Source organism: Anomaloglossus baeobatrachus, chromosome 3 (assembly GCF_048569485.1).
Source record: "Anomaloglossus baeobatrachus isolate aAnoBae1 chromosome 3, aAnoBae1.hap1, whole genome shotgun sequence".
Lineage (NCBI taxonomy): Eukaryota > Metazoa > Chordata > Amphibia > Anura > Aromobatidae > Anomaloglossus > Anomaloglossus baeobatrachus.
Window position 1 is genome coordinate 691,512,942 of NC_134355.1, and position 18,711 is coordinate 691,531,652.

The 18,711-nt window shown below is 47.7% G+C and overlaps 1 protein-coding gene across 1 annotated transcript in view; it reads right to left on the bottom strand.

Moving 5' to 3' along the window:
* Nucleotides 1-3,943: 3,943 nt before the first annotated feature.
* LOC142295786 (uncharacterized) overlaps nt 3,944-18,711 on the bottom strand; it is a 190,886-nt gene continuing 176,118 nt past the window's right edge. Inside the window, exon 3 of the mRNA XM_075338878.1 lies at nt 3,944-4,732. Within this exon, the coding sequence (XP_075194993.1) occupies nt 4,159-4,732 (574 nt within the window). The 3' untranslated portion in view covers nt 3,944-4,158. The remainder of the gene's footprint in view (nt 4,733-18,711) is intronic.

The following is an 18,711-nucleotide window of genomic DNA, read 5'->3' on the forward strand; positions in this document are numbered from 1 at the left end:
GTCAATTAAATTTCAACAACTTCGTGATGCAAACATAACACCATTTGTAAAAAAGCTGAAGATGAAGAGGATGGCTTCTGCAAATGAATAATGATCCTACATACATCAAAATCCACAACAGATGACCTCAAAAGGCACAAGCTGAAGGTTATACAATGGTCCTCACAGTCCCCTGATCTGAATATCATAAAAAATTGTGGCTAGACCTCAAAAGAGCAGTACATGCAAGACAAGCTAGAAATCTCACAGAACTGGAAGACGAGCCTGGAATCTCACAGAACTTAATGACTTCTCCAAGAAAGAGTAGTGCATGCAAGACAAGACCAAAGACCAGAATCTCACAGAACTGGAAGACATATCCAATGAAGAATGGATGAAAATCCCTCAAACAACAACTGAAAAACTCGACTGTCTATAAAAAGCATTTTCAGAAGCTGGGATACTTGTCAAAGGGGGTGCTAAGGTACTAACTATACAGGGTGCCCAAACATTTGCATGAGTCAATTTTCCTGTTTTATTCATTTTAAAATGTGAAAGATACACAAATATATATATACTAGAAGGTGGCCCGATTCTACGCATCGGGTATTCTAGAATTTACGTATTGTGTAGTTAATGTATGATTTTTGTTATATATATATATATATGTTTAATCTCTTTTTTTATTGAAAAATTATATATATAGATGTTGTGTGTAGTTGCCAAGTGTTTGTGTAGGGTGCTGTACATATTCTGGGTGTTGTCTGGGTGTGGCGCGGGGTGTGAGCGGTGCTGTATGTGTGTTGCGTTGTGTGTGTTGCGTTGTTTGTGGTGTTTGTGGTTCCCAGTGTGTGTGTGGTGTGTTGTGCGGTGCGTGTGTGGCGGTGTGTGTGTGCATCCCCCATGCTGCGCACCCCCCATCGTGCTCCATCCCCCATGCTGCACACCCCCCATCGTGCTCCATCCCCCATTCTGCGCACCCCCCATCGTGCTCCATCCCCCATGCTGCGCACCCCCCATCGTGCTCCATCCCCCATGCTGCGCACCCCCCATCGTGCTCCATCCCCCATGCTGCGCACCCCCCATCGTGCTCCATCCCCCATGCTGCACACCCCCCATCGTGCTCCATCCCCCATGCTGCGCACCCCCCATCGTGCTCCATCCCCCATGCTGCGCACTCCCCATCGTGCTCCATCCCCCATGCTGCGCACCCCCCATCGTGCTCCATCCCCCATGCTGGGCACTCCCCATCGTTCTCCATCCCCCATGCTGGGCACTCCCCATCGTGCTCCATCCCCCATGCTGCGCACCCCCCATCGTGCTCCATCCCCCATTCTGCGCACCCCCCATCGTGCTCCATCCCCCATGCTGCGCACCCCCCATTGTGCTCCATCCCCCATGCTGCGCACCCCCAATCGTGCTCCATCTCCCATGCTGCGCACTCCCCATCGTGCTCCATCCCCCATGCTGCGCACTCCCCATCGTGCTACATCCCCCATGCTGCGCACCCCCCATAGTGCTCCATCCCTCATGCTGCGCACTCCCCATCGTGCTCCATCCCCCATGCTGCGCACCCCCCATCGTGCTCCATCCCCCATTCTGCGCACCCCCCATCGTGCTCCATCCCCCATGCTGCGCACCCCCCATCGTGCTCCATTCCCCATGCTGCGCACTCCCCATCGTGCTCCATCCCCCATGCTGCGCACCCCCCATCGTGCTCCATCCCCCATGCTGCGCACTCCCCATCGTGCTCCATCCCCCATGCTGCACACCCCCCATAGTGCTCCATCCCTCATGCTGCGCACTCCCCATCGTGCTCCATCCCCCATTCTGCGCACCCCCCATCGTGCTCCATCCCCCATGCTGCACACTCCCCATCGTGCTCCACAGTCACACACCCGATCGCATACACGCACACACCTGATCGCATACATGCACACACCTGATCGCATACATGCACACACCCGATCGCATACACGCACACACCCGATCGCATACACGCACACATCCGATCGCATACACATACACACTGACGATATCGCACATACGCGCTTACACACTCCCAACATCTGGAGATACCACATGCTTCCGGCCATGTGATCCTCCGGCAGGTCCTGGAAGGTCACTGCACAGGGCACAGTATCGCTGCCAAGAAGTAAGCGATATCGCCGGATGTTGTGAGTGTGTGGATGCGATCTGATGTGTGTGTGAGGTGTGTGTGAGAGTGAGTGTGATCTGATGTGTGTGTGTCTGTTCTTGTGTGTGTGTGTGTGTGTGTGTGTGTGTGTGTGTGTGTGTGTGTTCCGCCGCTGCAGGACCTTGATGTGCTCACCTGCTCCCGGTCGGCGTCTGGTGAGTATGACTGCGGGGTCTTCTTTCTTCTGTCTTCTCTCTTCTGCGGGTGCCCGCTGCCTATAATGAAGTGTCTTGCAGTGTCTTTAACTCTTTCACCGCTGCATGACACTTCATTATTGACCGCACCGGTGTACGCTGGTTACCCGATGTTTATCATGGTTACCAGCGTACACCGGCTCCGTCACGTCCCAGCATCGCAAGGTTATGTCTGGGCTGGGGGAGTCGGGGCTTCATTTGAATTCGGGGGGAAGGGGCGTGGCCGAGCGGTCGATGCGTGCGGAGTGTTGGGGCGAGCGGTCAATCCATGCGGGGGGCAGGGCCAGGCCGAGGCGAGCGGCCAATCCGTGGGGGTGGGCGGGGCCAGGCCGAGCCCGGCGGCCAATCCGAAAGTTGTCACTGTAAGGACACAATTTTGGAGCAAGACAGACAGACAGACAGACAGAGTAAGGCAATTATATATATGTATATATATATATATAGATATTTTTGTCTAAAATACAAAGAAAATGTGTCTTCTTTAACTTTATGCCTATTAGAGATCCTTTTACCTTCAACTTGCTTAACTGTTCACAATAACAGTCATTTTTATCAGGGGTGTCCAAACTTTTAAATGCCACTGTTTACCTCTCTCATGGCACAAAATTGGTCATTTCATCTCTAAGAGGGTGAAAAAGGAAGTCAGCACCACTGTAATATGCATTTGGTTTGTTTGTGGATACTGTTATTATAGGGGAAACAAAAGGAAGGTACTGTTACTGTGCATCACACCAGGGTGGTACTGTTGCATCTTTTTCCCTCATCAGTGTAGAAGTGGGCTAAAAAGTGTTGTGTTTGCTGTAGAAGGGACCAGTTATAGATATCATTGTGTTACTTTTTGAGAAAACAAATCCTATGTAGAAGAAGTTATAGCGGTCTGCTCTAGATAAAGAAGAAAAGTAAAAGTGACTGAATTTTGAAGACTTCCAGGTTGCCACTGGTTAACCTTTACTATATATAGTACTATCTACGTAACTCCTGTATGTAGCTTCATTGGTGGTAATATTAGCATTTAGTACTGTGTATTTTGATAATGGTCAGTATGTTGGTATTATTTAGTTACTATGTGGTGGTAACATGTGGTCTGGTCATGGTGTGGTGGTATTTATCCCTTGTATGTGGTATTATTGTAATGGTCTTGGATAGTGGATTATTTTCATTAAGAGGATGGTAGTTATACTAGACACTATGTGATGATAGTATATGATTACTGTGTGGCAGCATTTATCACTATTATGCGGTTTATTTTTGGTATAATGGTGATGTTTGTTATTTTGTAAATGTATGAATACTCTATATATACACAGTATATTTTACCTGTAGTGTTTTATTTATTGGGGAGGAGGGAACAAGCACATTCTTTTATAGTTTTTTTAATGCTACAGGGCCCCGTAGATCTGACTAACATGCTGATGGTGTACCATGTGCAAATTTTGTTTCTGGGCAAGAAAGACTCTGTTTACGATTACTATTTCTAGTCTTAAGTTTCCAGACTTACTATTTAAAAAACTGGTAGATTAGATAAGGTGAAAAATGAAGTAAAACAAGAGAGGTTTAAAGAATTTAAATCCACTGATTTTATTGATTCGGCTTTTGACATTTTCTCAAAAAGTCAGGTTGTTAAGCAATTACGACCATCTATAAACCATATGTCAGGAAATGTCAGAAAAAGTGCGTACTAATATTATGATTATATCTGCAAAAGCTAAAAAAGGCAAATCTGCTGAGATTAGTAAAATAATTTTTTAGGTAGGAAAGCAAAGCAGCAGCTTAATCCAATGATCTGGATTAATCGTTGTAGCATTTCTCATCTCTGACTCCGTTAACCAAGCATTGAATACACTCATCACCACTGCAGCGAAGTAATTTGATTTTTGCATCGAGCGCTTTCCAGTTTATCCAAACGTCCTCTTCTGGTCTTTTCTTATCTTTATCAAACACTTTGGTGTAAGCGAAGGCTCGACTGTTGGGCTCGGGAAGGTTAACTTTGTTAAGTTTGTCGATGATGTTGTATTTTCCCTTAAGGTCAGTGCAGGTCTGCACACACGGGGAGTTCAGGGAGTAAAATACAACACAACCAGCTTTGGGGTTCTCATTTAGTAGATTGCTGATGGGGGATTCAGTAGAACCAGGAAGAGCATTCAACAGGCGAGATTCAGCATGAATATCATAGTTTTTTTCTTTCACATAAGATGCAGCCACCATTTGATCTCCCTGATAGATTTCTTTCTTCTCCACTGTATCGGGTATGCCAGCAGCTACATCAGCTATCAGAGCCTTCTCAATGTCCTGGGTCTGTAAACCTTTGTTACACTCGTCTTCATTAAACTTCACAAAATAGGCATACTGGTCCTGCAAACCCCTGCAAGGCAGACGAGAAGAACAATGAAAAGTACTTTGATTGGCACATATGACTTTAACCCCTCCACAACTTATGACATACTCATATGTAATGGTTGGGGAGAGGTTCCCGACCGGTGACGGATAGGTACATCATGGTGATTGAGCAAGGCACAGGAGTTGTGCCAGTGTGATTGCTGCAGGGAGCTCTGCATACATTACAGCCAAGACCCAATTTTCATAGCCGGGAGTGGACTCCATACTGCCCCTGGCTGTGTAACCCACCAAATTCTGAGATTGATATCACTACACTACAATCAGCGCTTCCGCAGTGTCATCGCAAGGGCATGATTGTTGCCATTACAACTCAAGGTCGTCTTCTTAAAAGAATGGTATAAAATTATTTGACACATTTGGGGTGTTAATATCCTCTCAGCATCTCTAGATGTATTCACTGAGGGGTGCAGTTTGTAAAATGTATCACTTATAGAAGGTTTTAATGTTTTGGCACCTCAGGGGCTCTGACAATATGACATGACCATTCTAGAAAAATCTGCACTCCAATATGGTGCTACTATGCCTGAAAAGTATTTTCTAATCACGTATAGGATATTGAAAAACTCTGGAGAAATTGTGTGACGAAATAATGTGGTTCATTTTCTCCTAATAGCCCTTTTGAAAATTATGAACTTGGGGGGAAAAGAACATTTTAATGGAAAATATCTTATTTTTCATATCCACAGGCCAATACTATGCCCACTTTCCTTGATGAAGCCGCTCCGGTGGCGATACGGGTCGGGCCACCCACTCTGAGCGGCTCATCTTTGCCTTGCCCTGCCGCATACCATGTGCGACTGATTACCTCTGGATCTCCCTCTGGTAACCTCCCTGCTGCTATTTATTTATTTTCTCTCCTCTTCTATTACGCTATGACATTGAGCCTGTTATTTGCAGATTGGTCCTCTTCATGTCCCCTTTGCCTGGACCATGCTAGCATCACTCTTTAACCCCTGATGTATGGAGCCTATCGGTCTCAGCTCTAATTAATATAGGTCTGCACCAACTTGTTTATTCTCCATGCCTCCCAGCATTGGATTCTTATACTCCTCATACCTGCACCACAGTGCTCTATATACCTGTCATCTCTGGGGCATGTGTTCTGGTGCTTATCACCGCCATTGTGGTATCATATGAACTATTCGTCTCCTTTAAGGCATATATCTGTATTTTGGCTACAACTGCACGAGTCATCTACTTTTATCCATATATTCTGTTTCTTTGCATGCTCTATGATTGAGGATTGTTCTCTTCATTCATGTAGGCTTTTCCATTTTGTGTTATTACCAGAGGGTATTAATATTATGTGATACTTAATACTGCACAATTTGCTGTGTCTCATACTATTTATATTGTGGTTTTTTTGCACATTTTTTTGTACTTTGGTGCAATATTTTGGGCTTGGCTCCGCCGAGTGGATGTTGTCAATTCTATGTTTGCTTTAAATGTTTTTAACATGTCATATTTGTGTACTCAATAAAGGTGTTTTCTTTTATCTATATTTACTTGGTGTGCCCCTGATTCCCTGTGCAGAATCTTTTCTTCTTTTTTACATGTTCCTCTACTTCTGCACCAGGGTGCACCCACTTTGATCTGGTACCATTTGAAGTGGTGCGCTCCATTCTTTTGTCTCTTCACAGGCCAATATTACACAATTTTGTTTGTTTAAAATGCTCCCTACCACCCTAGATAAATTCTTCAGGAGGTGTACTTTCCAAAATGTGTTCACATATGGGAGCTTTTCCACCATAGCGGCTCTTCAAATGTGACATAGCACCTCTAGTAGTTTATTCCTACCAAATCTGAGCTCAAATAGCGTTCATACACTTCCGAGCCCTGCCATGTGCCTAAACAGTAGTTTTCCAGTAGGGTATTGTTGTATTTAGGAGAAATTGCTTAACAAATTGCATGGTTCATTTTCTCCTGTTAGATTTGTGAAAATGAAAAATTTGGGTCTAAGGCAACATTTTTGTGGGATATTACATTTTCATTTTTTTTTCTTCCACATTATTTTAATTCCTGTATGGCTTCTGAAGGGTTACTACACTTCTTGAACATTATTTTAAGCAAGATGAGAGGTACAGGTTTTAAAATGGTGTCATTTCGGGGTATTCTCTGTCACCTAAACCCCTCTAATCACTTCAAATGTGATATGGTTTCTAAAATAAATATTTTTCTAAATTGTGTTGTAAAATTAGAAATTGCTGATAAATTTTAATTGTTAGAAATTCCTAACAAAAACAAGTAAAATATATCTTTGTACCGTGTTAGCCAGTAGAGATAAAAAAATTGTTTAAAAGAACTGAGAGTCCTCAGTGGTTGATACCTTTTAATGGTAACTGAAAAGATGGTAATAATTGCAGCTTTCCAGACTACTCAGGTCTCTTCATCAGGCATGGTATAACACAAAATCTGAAGAGTCACATATTTATACACAACAGGACTTAAATATTAAGTCCTGTTGTGTATAAATATGTGACTCTTCAGATTTTGTGTTATACCATGCCTGATGAAGAGACCTGAGTAGTCTCGAAAGCTTGCAATTATTACCATCTTTTCAGTTAGCCATTAAAAGGTATCAACCACTGAGGACTCAGTTCTTTTAAACAATTTTCTTTAACAAAAACAAATGTTTCACAAATAGTGCTGATTAGAGATGAGCGAGTACCGTAATATTTGTAATCGCTATACTCGTAACGAGGACTTTGTAATATTCATGTATTCATTCCAAAGAGAGAGTACAATGCAAGTCAATGGGAAATGTGAGTAATTTTCTGCTGGACCCAACAAAGGGGTCTGGGGGCCTGAAGAAAAGGCTGAAATGGATGGGAAAGTGATGAAAGTGAATGGGGAGAGCCTGGATAATATGCCTGCATGTATTTCTGACTCACATATGGTTTCTTGGATCCTCTGAAGCCACACAGTAGACGTTCTGTGTGTCTTCAGTCTATCGGTGCCCCTGCAGTGTATCTAGCACTGCCCTGGCCAGCTCTGCAGTGACACGCAGAGCAGTGTGAAAGCAGCTACAGGATGACAAGCACCGACATCAGGAGGTTAGTTCAGATCATTACTGGCTGTGATGATCTCCACTGAACTCGTGATCTCAGCATTCAACATCAGTGCTCATCATTGACTTCCATGATGCCATGTTCTCACATCAGGTCTCGCTGGGGGCCCGAGACTGTGACTAACAGTGACGTCATGGGCTCATGGGACAGTTTGCATGAGAACACGGCAGCCATGGAACTCAGTGACGAGCACTGACGTCACAAGTTCAGCGGAGTTCACCATTCCAGGTAATGAACTCTGCTAAGCTCATGATGTCAGCGCTCATCATGCCATGTAGTGACCTGGCCTAACCTAATGATGCTAGCTCAAGTCACTGCACTGCTCTCCCAGTCACTGGGGAACATTCTGTTCTTCATTGACTGGGACAGTGAGTATGATATGGATCATCATGGGACCCCCTTATTGGATTACACCGGACCCAGATTTGTTTTTATTTTTCAATAAATTGGTGAAAGATGGAATGTGTGGGGAGTGTTTTTTCAAATAAAATATTTTTTATTGTCTATTTTTTTATTACTAACTGGGTAAGTTATGTTGGGTATCTGATAGATGCCGTGACATCACTAATGCCAGGGCTTGATGCCAGGTGACATTACACAGCTGGTATCAACCCCATATATTGCCCCGTTTGCTACCGCACCAGGGAAATGGGATGAGCTGGGACAAAGAGCCAGGATTGGGGCATCTAATGGATGCACCACTTTTGGGGCAGCTGCAGCCTGTAATTTTTAGGCTGGGTAGGGTCCAATAACCATGGACATCCCTAGTCTAGGAATACCAGACCACAGCTGTCCGCTTGACCTTGGTTGTTGATTCAATTTGAGGGGGGACCCCACATTTTTTGTTTTAAATTATTTATTTAATTTCAAATAGCATGGGGTGCCCTCTGTTTTGGATTACCAGCCAAGGTGAAGCTGCCAACTATGGTCTTTAGGCTGCAGCCATCTGCTTTAGCCTAGGTGGCTACAAAAATAAGGGGGACCCCACGCCAGGTATTTTAATTATTTATTTATTTTTTGGCTAAATACAAGGCTAAGCACCCTGTAGTGCCACATGAAAGGCACCAAAGGATGCAAGATTACAAAATGCAGGAGAGTGGGACATTATATATGTATGTTTGTCTGTCTATCTACAGTTAGGTCCAGAAATCTTTGGACAGTGACACAATTTTGGCGAGTTGGGCTCTGCATGCCACCACATTGGATTTGAAATGAAACCTCTACAACAGAATTCAAGTGCAGATTGTAACGTTTAATTTGAAGGTTTGAACAAAAATATCTGATAGAAATTGTAGGAATTGTCACATTTCTTTACAAACACTTCACATTTTAGGAGGTCAAAAGTAATTGGACAAATAAACCAAACCCAAACAAAATATTTTTATTTTCAATATTTTGTTGCGAATCCTTTGGAGGCAATCACTGCCTTAAGTCTGGAACCCATGGACATCACCAAACGCTGGGTTTCCTCCTTCTTAATGCTTTGCCAGGCCTTTACAGCCGCAGCCTTCAGGTCTTGCTTGTTTGTGGGTCTTTCCGTCTTAAGTCTGGATGTGAGCAAGTGAAATGCATGCTCAATTGGGTTAAGATCTGGTGATTGACTTGGCCATTGCAGAATGTTCCACTTTTTTGCACTCATGAACTCCTGGGTAGCTTTGGCTGTATGCTTGGGGTCATTGTCCATCTGTACTATGAAGCGCCGTCCGATCAACTTTGCGGCATTTGGCTGAATCTGGGCTGAAAGTATATCCCGGTACACTTCAGAATTCATCCGGCTACTCTTGTCTGCTGTTATGTCATCAATAAACACAAGTGACCCAGTGCCATTGAAAGCCATGCATGCCTATGCCATCACGTTGCCTCCACCATGTTTTACAGAGGATGTGGTGTGCCTTGGATCATGTGCCGTTCCCTTTCTTCTCCAAACTTCTTTCTTCCCATCATTCTGGTACAGGTTGATCTTTGTCTCATCTGTCCATAGAATACTTTTCCAGAACTGAGCTGGCTTCATGAGGTGTTTTTCAGCAAATTTAACTCTGGCCTGTCTATTTTTGGAATTGATGAATGGTTTGCATCTAGATGTGAACCCTTTGTATTTACTTTCATGGAGTCTTCTCTTTACTGTTGACTTAGAGACAGATACACCTACTTCACTGAGAGTGTTCTGGACTTCAGTTGATGTTGTGAACGGGTTCTTCTTCACCAAAGAAAGTATGCGGCGATCATCCACCACTGTTGTCATCCGTGGACGCCCAGGCCTTTTTGAGTTCCCAAGCTCACCAGTCAATTCCTTTTTTCTCAGAATGTACCCGACTGTTGATTTTGCTACTCCAAGCATGTCTGCTATCTCTCTGATGGATTTTTTCTTTGTTTTCAGCCTCAGGATGTTCTGCTTTACCTCAATTGAGAGTTCCTTAGACCGCATGTTGTCTGGTCACAGCAACAGCTTCCAAATGCAAAACTACACACCTGTAATCAACCCCAGACCTTTTAACTACTTCATTGATTACAGGTTAACGAGGGAGACGCCTTCAGAGTTAATTGCAGCCCTTAGAGTCCCTTGTCCAATTACTTTTGGTCCCTTGAAAAAGAGGAGGCTATGCATTACAGAGCTATGATTCCTAAACCCTTTCTCTGATTTGGATGTGAAAACTCTCATATTGCAGCTGGGAGTGTGCACTTTCAGCCCATATTATATATATAATTGTATTTCTGAACATATTTTTGTAAACAGCTAAAATAACAAAACTTGTGTCACTGTCCAAATATTTCTGGACCTAACTGTATCTATCTTTCTAGCTTTTAACTGTATGTAACTCTCTTTCAATTATTTTTTTCCGGTTCGCAAAAAAACCCAAAAAATGAAAGGCACAAAGATGTAAGACGAACGTGTACAGTACGGAAAGGATGCCGTTTTCACACAGATATAGACATACATTGTTTAAAAAAATTAGCCCTGTGAGCTGAATCATGATTGACAAAGGAAGTCCCCATCACTAGGGCCTGCAATGACAAATAGTAGTTAGGCTAAAGTAGGAGTACTGTCCTAGTTTGTCCGCCACTGCACAATGTGCATAATGCTTGCAAAAAATAGCCCTACAGACGGAGTCAACATTGACAAAGTTAGGGGCACTTTGCACGTTGCGAAATCGGTAACAATGTGTTACCGATGCTGCAGCAATAGTCCCCGCCCCCGTCGCAGGTGCGATATCTTGTAATCGCTGGCGTAGCGAATATTATCGCTACGCCAGCTTCACATGCACTCACCTGCCCTGCGATGTCTCTCTGGCCGGCGATCCGCTTCCTTCCTAAGGGGGTGGGTCATGCGGCACCACAGCGACGTCACACGGCAGGGGGCCAATAGAAGCGGAGGGGCGGAGATGAGCAGGACGTAAACATCCCGCCCACCTTCGTCCTTCTGCATTGCCGGTGTGAGCCGCGGTGACGCAGGTAAGGAGATGTTACTCGCTCCTGCGGCTTCATACACAGCGATGTGTGCTGCTGCAGGAACGAGGAACAACATCGTACCGGCAGCAGCAGCGGCATTATGGAAATGTCGGACCCTGCACCGATCATACGATAACGATGCTTTTGCGTTAATCGTATGTAAAAGGATTTGCACACTACGATATCGCCTGTGACGCCAGATGTGCGTCACTTTCGATTTGACCCCACCGACATAGCACCTGCGATGTTGTAGTGTGCAAAGTGCCCCTAAAGCGGGCTTTCCACGCTACGATATTGCTAGCAATTGCTAGCGATATCGAGCGCGAAAGCACCCGCCCCTGTCGTGCATGCAATTGTTTGTGATTGCTGCCGTAGCGAACATTATCGCTACGGCAGCGTCACACGCACTTACCTGGTCGGCGGCGTCGCTGTGACTGCCGAACAATCCCTCCCTCAAGGGGGAGGGACGTTCGGCATTACAGCGACGTCACCGCAACGTCACCAAGCGGCCGGCTAATCAAAGCGGAGGGGCGAAGATGAGCGGGACATAACATCCCGCCCACCTTCTTCCTTCCACATTGCGGCCGGCGGCAGGTAAGGAGACGTTCCTCGCTCCTGCGGTGTCACACATAGCGATGTGTGCTGCCGCAGGAGCGATGAACCACAACGAAAAACAACCCTTACCGATTTTTGGTTTTGGGACAACCTCTCCATGGTGAACGATTTTCCCCATTTTTGAGGTCGCTGGTCAGTGTCACACGCTGCAATATCGTTAATGATGCCGGATGTGCATCACTAACAACGTGACCCCGACAATAAAACATTAACGATATCGTAGCGTGTAAAGCCCCCTTTAGTCTCATCACAAGAGCCTGCAATGACAAACAGTAGTTAGGCTGGAGTAAGAGTACGCTCCTGGTTTGTGTACTGCACAATGTGCATAGTGTTTACAAAAATTAGCCCTTTGGCCTGAGTCATGGTTGTCGCAGGAATGAGGGGCACTGCAGCCAAAATTTGAGATGCTGCCACCTGACTGCGGGCCCCCTATGCTAATGCTAGGTGGTTTCTCCCCCTGGAAAGACTCACCAGCTACCCCCGGCTCCTGTGGTATGACCTGATCGGATATAAGTCACTGCGCTGCCCAGCTTCCGGTCTCTTTGTTCCTGGACCTGGACCTGTTTGGGCGGCCGGTGGCGTATACCCGCTTCGGAAGGCGGTAAGAGAGTTATCAGCAGGGAGGGAGAGTTTTGCCCACAGCGCTTTAGCTGTGAGCGGCTCCCTCCCTGCTGAGGTAAAAGTGACATGTGCTGGCGAGCGGTGTTTGCAGGGAAATACCCGCACGCCGGTCCGCCTGTGCTCGCCGTCCATCGCAAATCCCCCATCAGCAGGGAAGGAAGCGTCCTACTCACAGCGCTGTTAGTTGTGAGCGGCTTCCTCCCTGCTGAGGCTCCAGCTAGGTGTGCCGGCGAGCGGCGTTCTGAGTGAACTACCCACCCGCCGGTCAGCTGGAGCCCGCCCCTCATTGTGAAAAGAGCGCGAAAGCGCTCTTTGCTTATGGTGCCGGCCGCCCGCCGCCCTGCCTCTGCCAGCGGTGGGTGCGAGTGCAGGCTGTGAGCCGGGCGGTCCCTGATGCAGCGCAGGTGGAAGCGCTGCAGCGGAGGAACTGCCGGTTTTTGAGGGAATAAAAAACCCCGTGCCTCTGCTCCCTCCACTGCCTTGTCACTGCTGCCCTGTCACAGCCAGTACAGGGGAGCGGGGAGAATGCGGGGGGAGGCTGTGGATGGGCACAGCCGCTGATGCAGCTCGGATTGGAGGTGCTGCATTGGTGTCTGTGCTGACTGCAGAAGTCAGCAGGATCCACCCATCCCCATTGGTATCCCCAGACAAGTTAAAATAAGTAAATAAAATTATAAAAAATAAATAAATAAATTAGAAATAAAAAATAAATAAATTAAGTAAATAAATTATAAATAAAATAAATAAATAAATAAATTGAATAAATAAATTATAAATAAAAAAAAAAAAAAAAGCTGGTAGTCATGAAGGAGCTAGGGGTCATCTGGGTATCCCGACCAGTGGGGTGAATTACGGGGTGTGGTCAGGCCTCACTTCAACTGTGTAGGGTGGGGGAAGAGGTAAGCTGTGCCATGTGCATTGTACAACCCTCACTCACTTGTATAATCCCCTACCTCCCCTTCTGTGGGTAGCGGCTTGGATCGGACTCTGTCCCCCTTCCCCCACCTGGGGATATGCACGGGCGTTGGGGCCCCGGGCGTCATGAGTCACATGTAGATTTAGACCCCCCTTTTTCTTCAGAATAACCCCTGGTGGGGTCCCGCGGCGGGATGATGAGCATCAGGGTGCGGTACAAGGAAAGTGTAGTAGTGGAGCAACTGACTGACAGCGTCCGGGTGTGTGGCCCGGGCGGTACAGCAAGGTTGGCAGACGGTGGTGACCGTCTGCAGGAGTGGCCTATCGGAGTTACCGTAAGGACCGTGGATGGGCGGTGGCCCGGCGGTACCGGACCGGTACACAAAGAGAAGCCAGCACCATCTGGCAGGGGCTTGCGGACCCCGGCAAGGCTAGGAGTCGCCGTGAATTTTCCGAATCCGTTAGTGAAGGGGACCTCCTGGGTTTCCAAACAGTCAAGTCCCGACAGAAGGCAACAGTCCAACCAACAGGGGGAGACACCGCCACCGCCAAGGCAACCGTTTCCCAGGGACAGCGCCTGCGGGCAAAGAGGGGCTCCTCCAGCCCATATCCAAGCTGGGGAGCGGGTTTCCGGTGGGAACCCATCGGAACCATCAACCGTACTTAGGAGCAGGGAAAGGCAGTCACCATCAACCTGTCGGGAGAAACAACACCGCAGCCGTCTGTGGGACCCGTCCATCCAGCCGAGTGTTTTACCGAGATCTGTGTCTTCATCATTGGGCTGAGTGAGTACCACCGTGCCGTGCGGCACAGCGCTGTCCCCGCGACCCTGCACCTCACCAGGCCCTGTAACCCGCCTGTCATCCATTCCTACCCCCATCACCGGGCCCCGGGACAACCAACCCCCTACCCACGGAGGGGAGAAATAACAACAAAGCTGCTCCCTGTCACCGCTCCCGGGATCCCCGTCTAGAGCAGCGATGGTGTCACCAATATCACCACAACCGTAGGTGGCGTCATGGACAATAAATCCCCACAATCAATCCCCTTTTCACTCACGGGCGAGGAACGTCGTTCGAGTCCCCGGGATCCGGCTCACCGCTCGAGCCACCACCGAGCAGCAGCAGCAGCAGCTGGACCCGAGCAGTGGGAGAGCGCAGCGTCCCCTCCTCCGCCCGCGACAACTGTGTTTACAAAAATTAAACCTATGGGCTGCATCATGGTTGACAGACACAGGAAGTTCTCATCACAAAAGTCCTCCAATGACAAATAGTAGTTAGACTGGAATAGGAGTACTGTCCTAGTTTGTCCACCACTGCACAATGTGCATAATCCTTGCAAAAATTAGTCCTACAGACTAAGTCAACATTGGTGCAGGAAGTCCCCATCACTAGGGATTGTGTGGCGCCCTGGACTTGCCAGGTAGCCACATGAATAACGCTCACACCCTCACCCCCGAACAGAAACACCAGAGTCAGACACAAAATCCTTGTTGCCTCCCTCCAGGGGCTGATGTCCACACCAGGTGGGGTGGGGCCAGGCGGTTGGCCCCACCCACCGAGGAGTTCATGGGCCTGGAGGTGGGAAAAGGAAGCAGTTTAGTTGTAGCAGTGAAAGTGAGAGGAGCTACTGCTGGTGTCTGGGAGGGAGCCCAGGCACTGACAGCAACGTTGGCAGACGGTGGTGGCCGTCTGCAGGAGTGGTGGATTGACGCGGAACCGTAGGACCGGGGTCGGGCGGTGGCCCGCCGGTACCGAACCGGGGAGTGAAGTGAAGCCAGCACACACAGGAAGGGCCTGCGGACCCCGACCAGGCTTGGAGCCGCTGACAAAGGTTAAATCCGTTAGTGACCGGAACCCCAGGGGTTTCCTAACAACCAAAGACCCGTTAGAAGGCAACCGTCCGCACCAGAGGATATACAGCTACCGCCAGAAGCTAGAGATCCAAGGGCCAGCGCCTGCGGGCAAAACGGGCTCCTCTGGCACCTATACGCCAGGGAGTGGGCTAACGTTGGGAAGCCATCGGAGCCAAAAACACGACACAGGTACAGGGAAAGACAGCCGCCATCATCTGTCCGGGGAGAGAGACGCTGCAGCCGGCTGCGGGACCCGTCCATCCAGCCGTTTGGTTTACCGGAGACTTTGTGTGTCGATTGCTGAGTGAGTACACCAGTGCCATCCGGCACCGCGCCGCGCTGTCCCAGCGACCCTGCACCTCATCAACCCTGCCTCCCTGTCACCTCACTGGGCCCCGGGACCACCAACCCCTACCCACGGAGGGGGAGAACAACATCCCAGCTGCTCCCTAACACCGCTCCCGGGATCCTAGTCACCAGCAGCGGTGGTGCCCATCTTCACCACAACCCGTGGGTGGCGTCACGGACTCAGTCCCCAAAACAAAAACTGTCCCCTTTTCACTCACGGGCGAGGAGCGCCGCTCAAGTCCCCGGATCCGGCCCACCGCTCGAGCCACCGAGCAGCAGCAGCAGCGCCGGACCTGAGCGTTTAGTGCGAGCGCAGTGCCCCGCCGCCCGCAACACCTGCAATGACAAATTGTAATTAGCCTACAGCAGGAGAACTGTCCTGGTTTGTCCGCCACTGCACAATGTGTATAGTTTTTATAAAAATTAGCCCTATGGCCTGAGTCATGGTTGACACAGGAAAGAAACGGCTTTATATGGGAAGGGGTGGACATTAACAGCAGTAGCCAAAATGAACATTTTGGGGAATTTAGTTTGGCTTGCTCTCATCTGGAGGTATTGCAATCTGAGGAGAAATCAAGTCCTTGTTGAATTTAATCAGAGTAAATCTGTGTGAATTTACTTTGGAGAGGCGTGAGCGCCTATCAGTGATGATTGCCGCAGCAGAACTGAAAACACGCTCTGACATCACTCGAGCAGCCAGGCAAAACCAGCACCTCCAAGTCGTATAAGGAGAGGTCAGGCCAAGTTTTCAGCTTGGACACCCAATAATGAAAGAGAACTGAAGCATCAGAAATGATGCAGGTATGGTCACTTAAGTGCCCCTTGACCATGTTAAACAACATCTCCCTCCTTGGCATTGTTACAGGCACAGATACCCCTTGCTGATGTTCTGTTTTATTGAAAATGACCCAGTTTGTGCACATTTTTTACCCACCTCTGTTGGACCTTGTGTTTGTGTCTCTCCCATTAATCCTTGGTGTTGAAAAGAGCCGGTAACTCTGCCATCAGTGTTGTCTGAGGGTGATGTTTTCATCAACTGATCTACAAGGACCCTTTTGAAGGATTCCATTGTGCAACCCTTTGTTGACTCCAAAAGGAGAGAAGGAAATTTCTCCTTGTACCGTGGGTCCAGAAAAGTGGCCAACCAGTAAAGGCTGTTCGATAAATGTGTATCAAACGAGGGTCTTGCCATAGACACTTACACATGAACTGTGCCATGTGGGCCGAGCTGCAAACAGGCAAAAGTTCTATATCCCCACCACGAAGATTAATACTCATCCTCTCCTCACGCTGATTTGCCTCCTCCTCCACCTCCTCCTCTCCAGCCCATCCATGCTGGACAGACATGAAGCTGGGGTTGAGAGTCCCCTATGTAGCATTGGGTTTCCCCAGGTAGCACAGAAAAAAAGTCTTCTTCCTCCTCACCTTTCCCAACCTCCTCATCATCACCCAATGTTGCCTGAGAATATTGGCTGGGCTGGGTAGTATCACCCATTAAGAAATCTGGCTCCATAGCCACATACTTGGCACTCGACGCTTCCTCACTGAGATTATGCAGTAATTGGTTCAACAGACACAGCAGAGCTATGGTTAAGCTGATAATAGCCTGATCACCGCTCACGAGCTTGGTGCAGTACTCAAAGTTCTCAAGAACCTCCCAAATGTCAGCGATCCACACCCACTCGATATTTGTTATGTGTGATTTCTGACTCTCAGTCTGATAGGTATGTTAACATTGGTATTCAGCTACTGCCTTCTGCTGCTCAGTAATCCTCGCCAAATATATAGAATGTATAGAATGTATAGTTTCACCGCCTGGGCAGGTTGCATATTGAGTCAGTGACTTGGCAAATTAAAGCGCTTTTGCAGCACTGTAAGACCAGCAAACGTTGTACAGGAATGGTGGAAATGGGCACTAATACAGTGCATTGCACCTTCTCAAATAGGTACGGCAAGTCAGGGTATGTTTTCATAAATTTCTGAACAACTAGGTTCAGCACATTAGCCATGCTTGGCACATGTACCAGCTTGCCGACCTTTAAAGCCACCAACAGGTTACGCCCATTGTTGTAAACGACCAGGCCGGGTTGGAGGTGCAGCGAGAAGAGCCACTGATCGGTCTGCTCTTTTATACCTTGCACAGCTCTGCTGCAGTGTGTGGTTTGTGACTCATACAAATCAGCTTCAGTAGAGCGTGTTGCCGCTTTGCCGATGCGCTGTTGCACAGCAACCAGTTTGGCAGTGATTGGGAGGGTAATTCAGCAGATGTTGAGGAGCAGGAGGAGGAGGGAAAACAGGAAGTGGCATATGATGAGGCGGAAACGTTGGTAGAAGTTGGGATCACTATTCTTGGCTTGGGTAGGATGTGTGATGTTACAGTTTGTGACTTTGTCCTTGCATCCACCAGATTCACCCAGTGTGCCGTAACAGATATGTATCGTCCCTGTCCACAACAACTTGTCCACGTTTCTGTTGTTAGCTGGACCTTCCAAGTTACAGCGTTGGTCAGAGCACGGTTGAGATTGTTTAATACATGCTTGTGTAATGAGGGGACAGCACAACAGGCAAAATACTGGCAGCTGAAAACACTGAATCATGGAGCAGCCACAGCCAAGAGATCATGGAAACAGTGTGTTCCCACAAGCTTAAACAGAAACATCTCCATGGCTACTAATTTGGCAATTTGAAAGTTTAGGTTTTGTGCCTGTGGGTGCGTGGCTGGGTATTTACGCTTCCTTTCCAAAATCTCTGGTGTAGACAACTGGATGCTTCCCTGGGACAAGAACGTGGATGTGGTTGATGTTTGGTGTGTGTGCAATTGCATCTTGTGGGCAGGATGTATGAATGCCTGCTTCCTGGACAGCAGATTGTGAAGGACGTAGCACAGGCGACATGGCAGTGGTTTGACCGGGAGACACAAATTTGGTACCCTGGTGTTCAGCCGACCTATTGGGGTGCTTGGCTGCCATGTGGTTCCGCATACTGCTCATGCTCAGGTTGCCTTTGCACTGGCCTCTGCTCAACTTGGTATGGCAGATGCTACAGATTACAATGTTTTTCTATGAAGGACTTTCA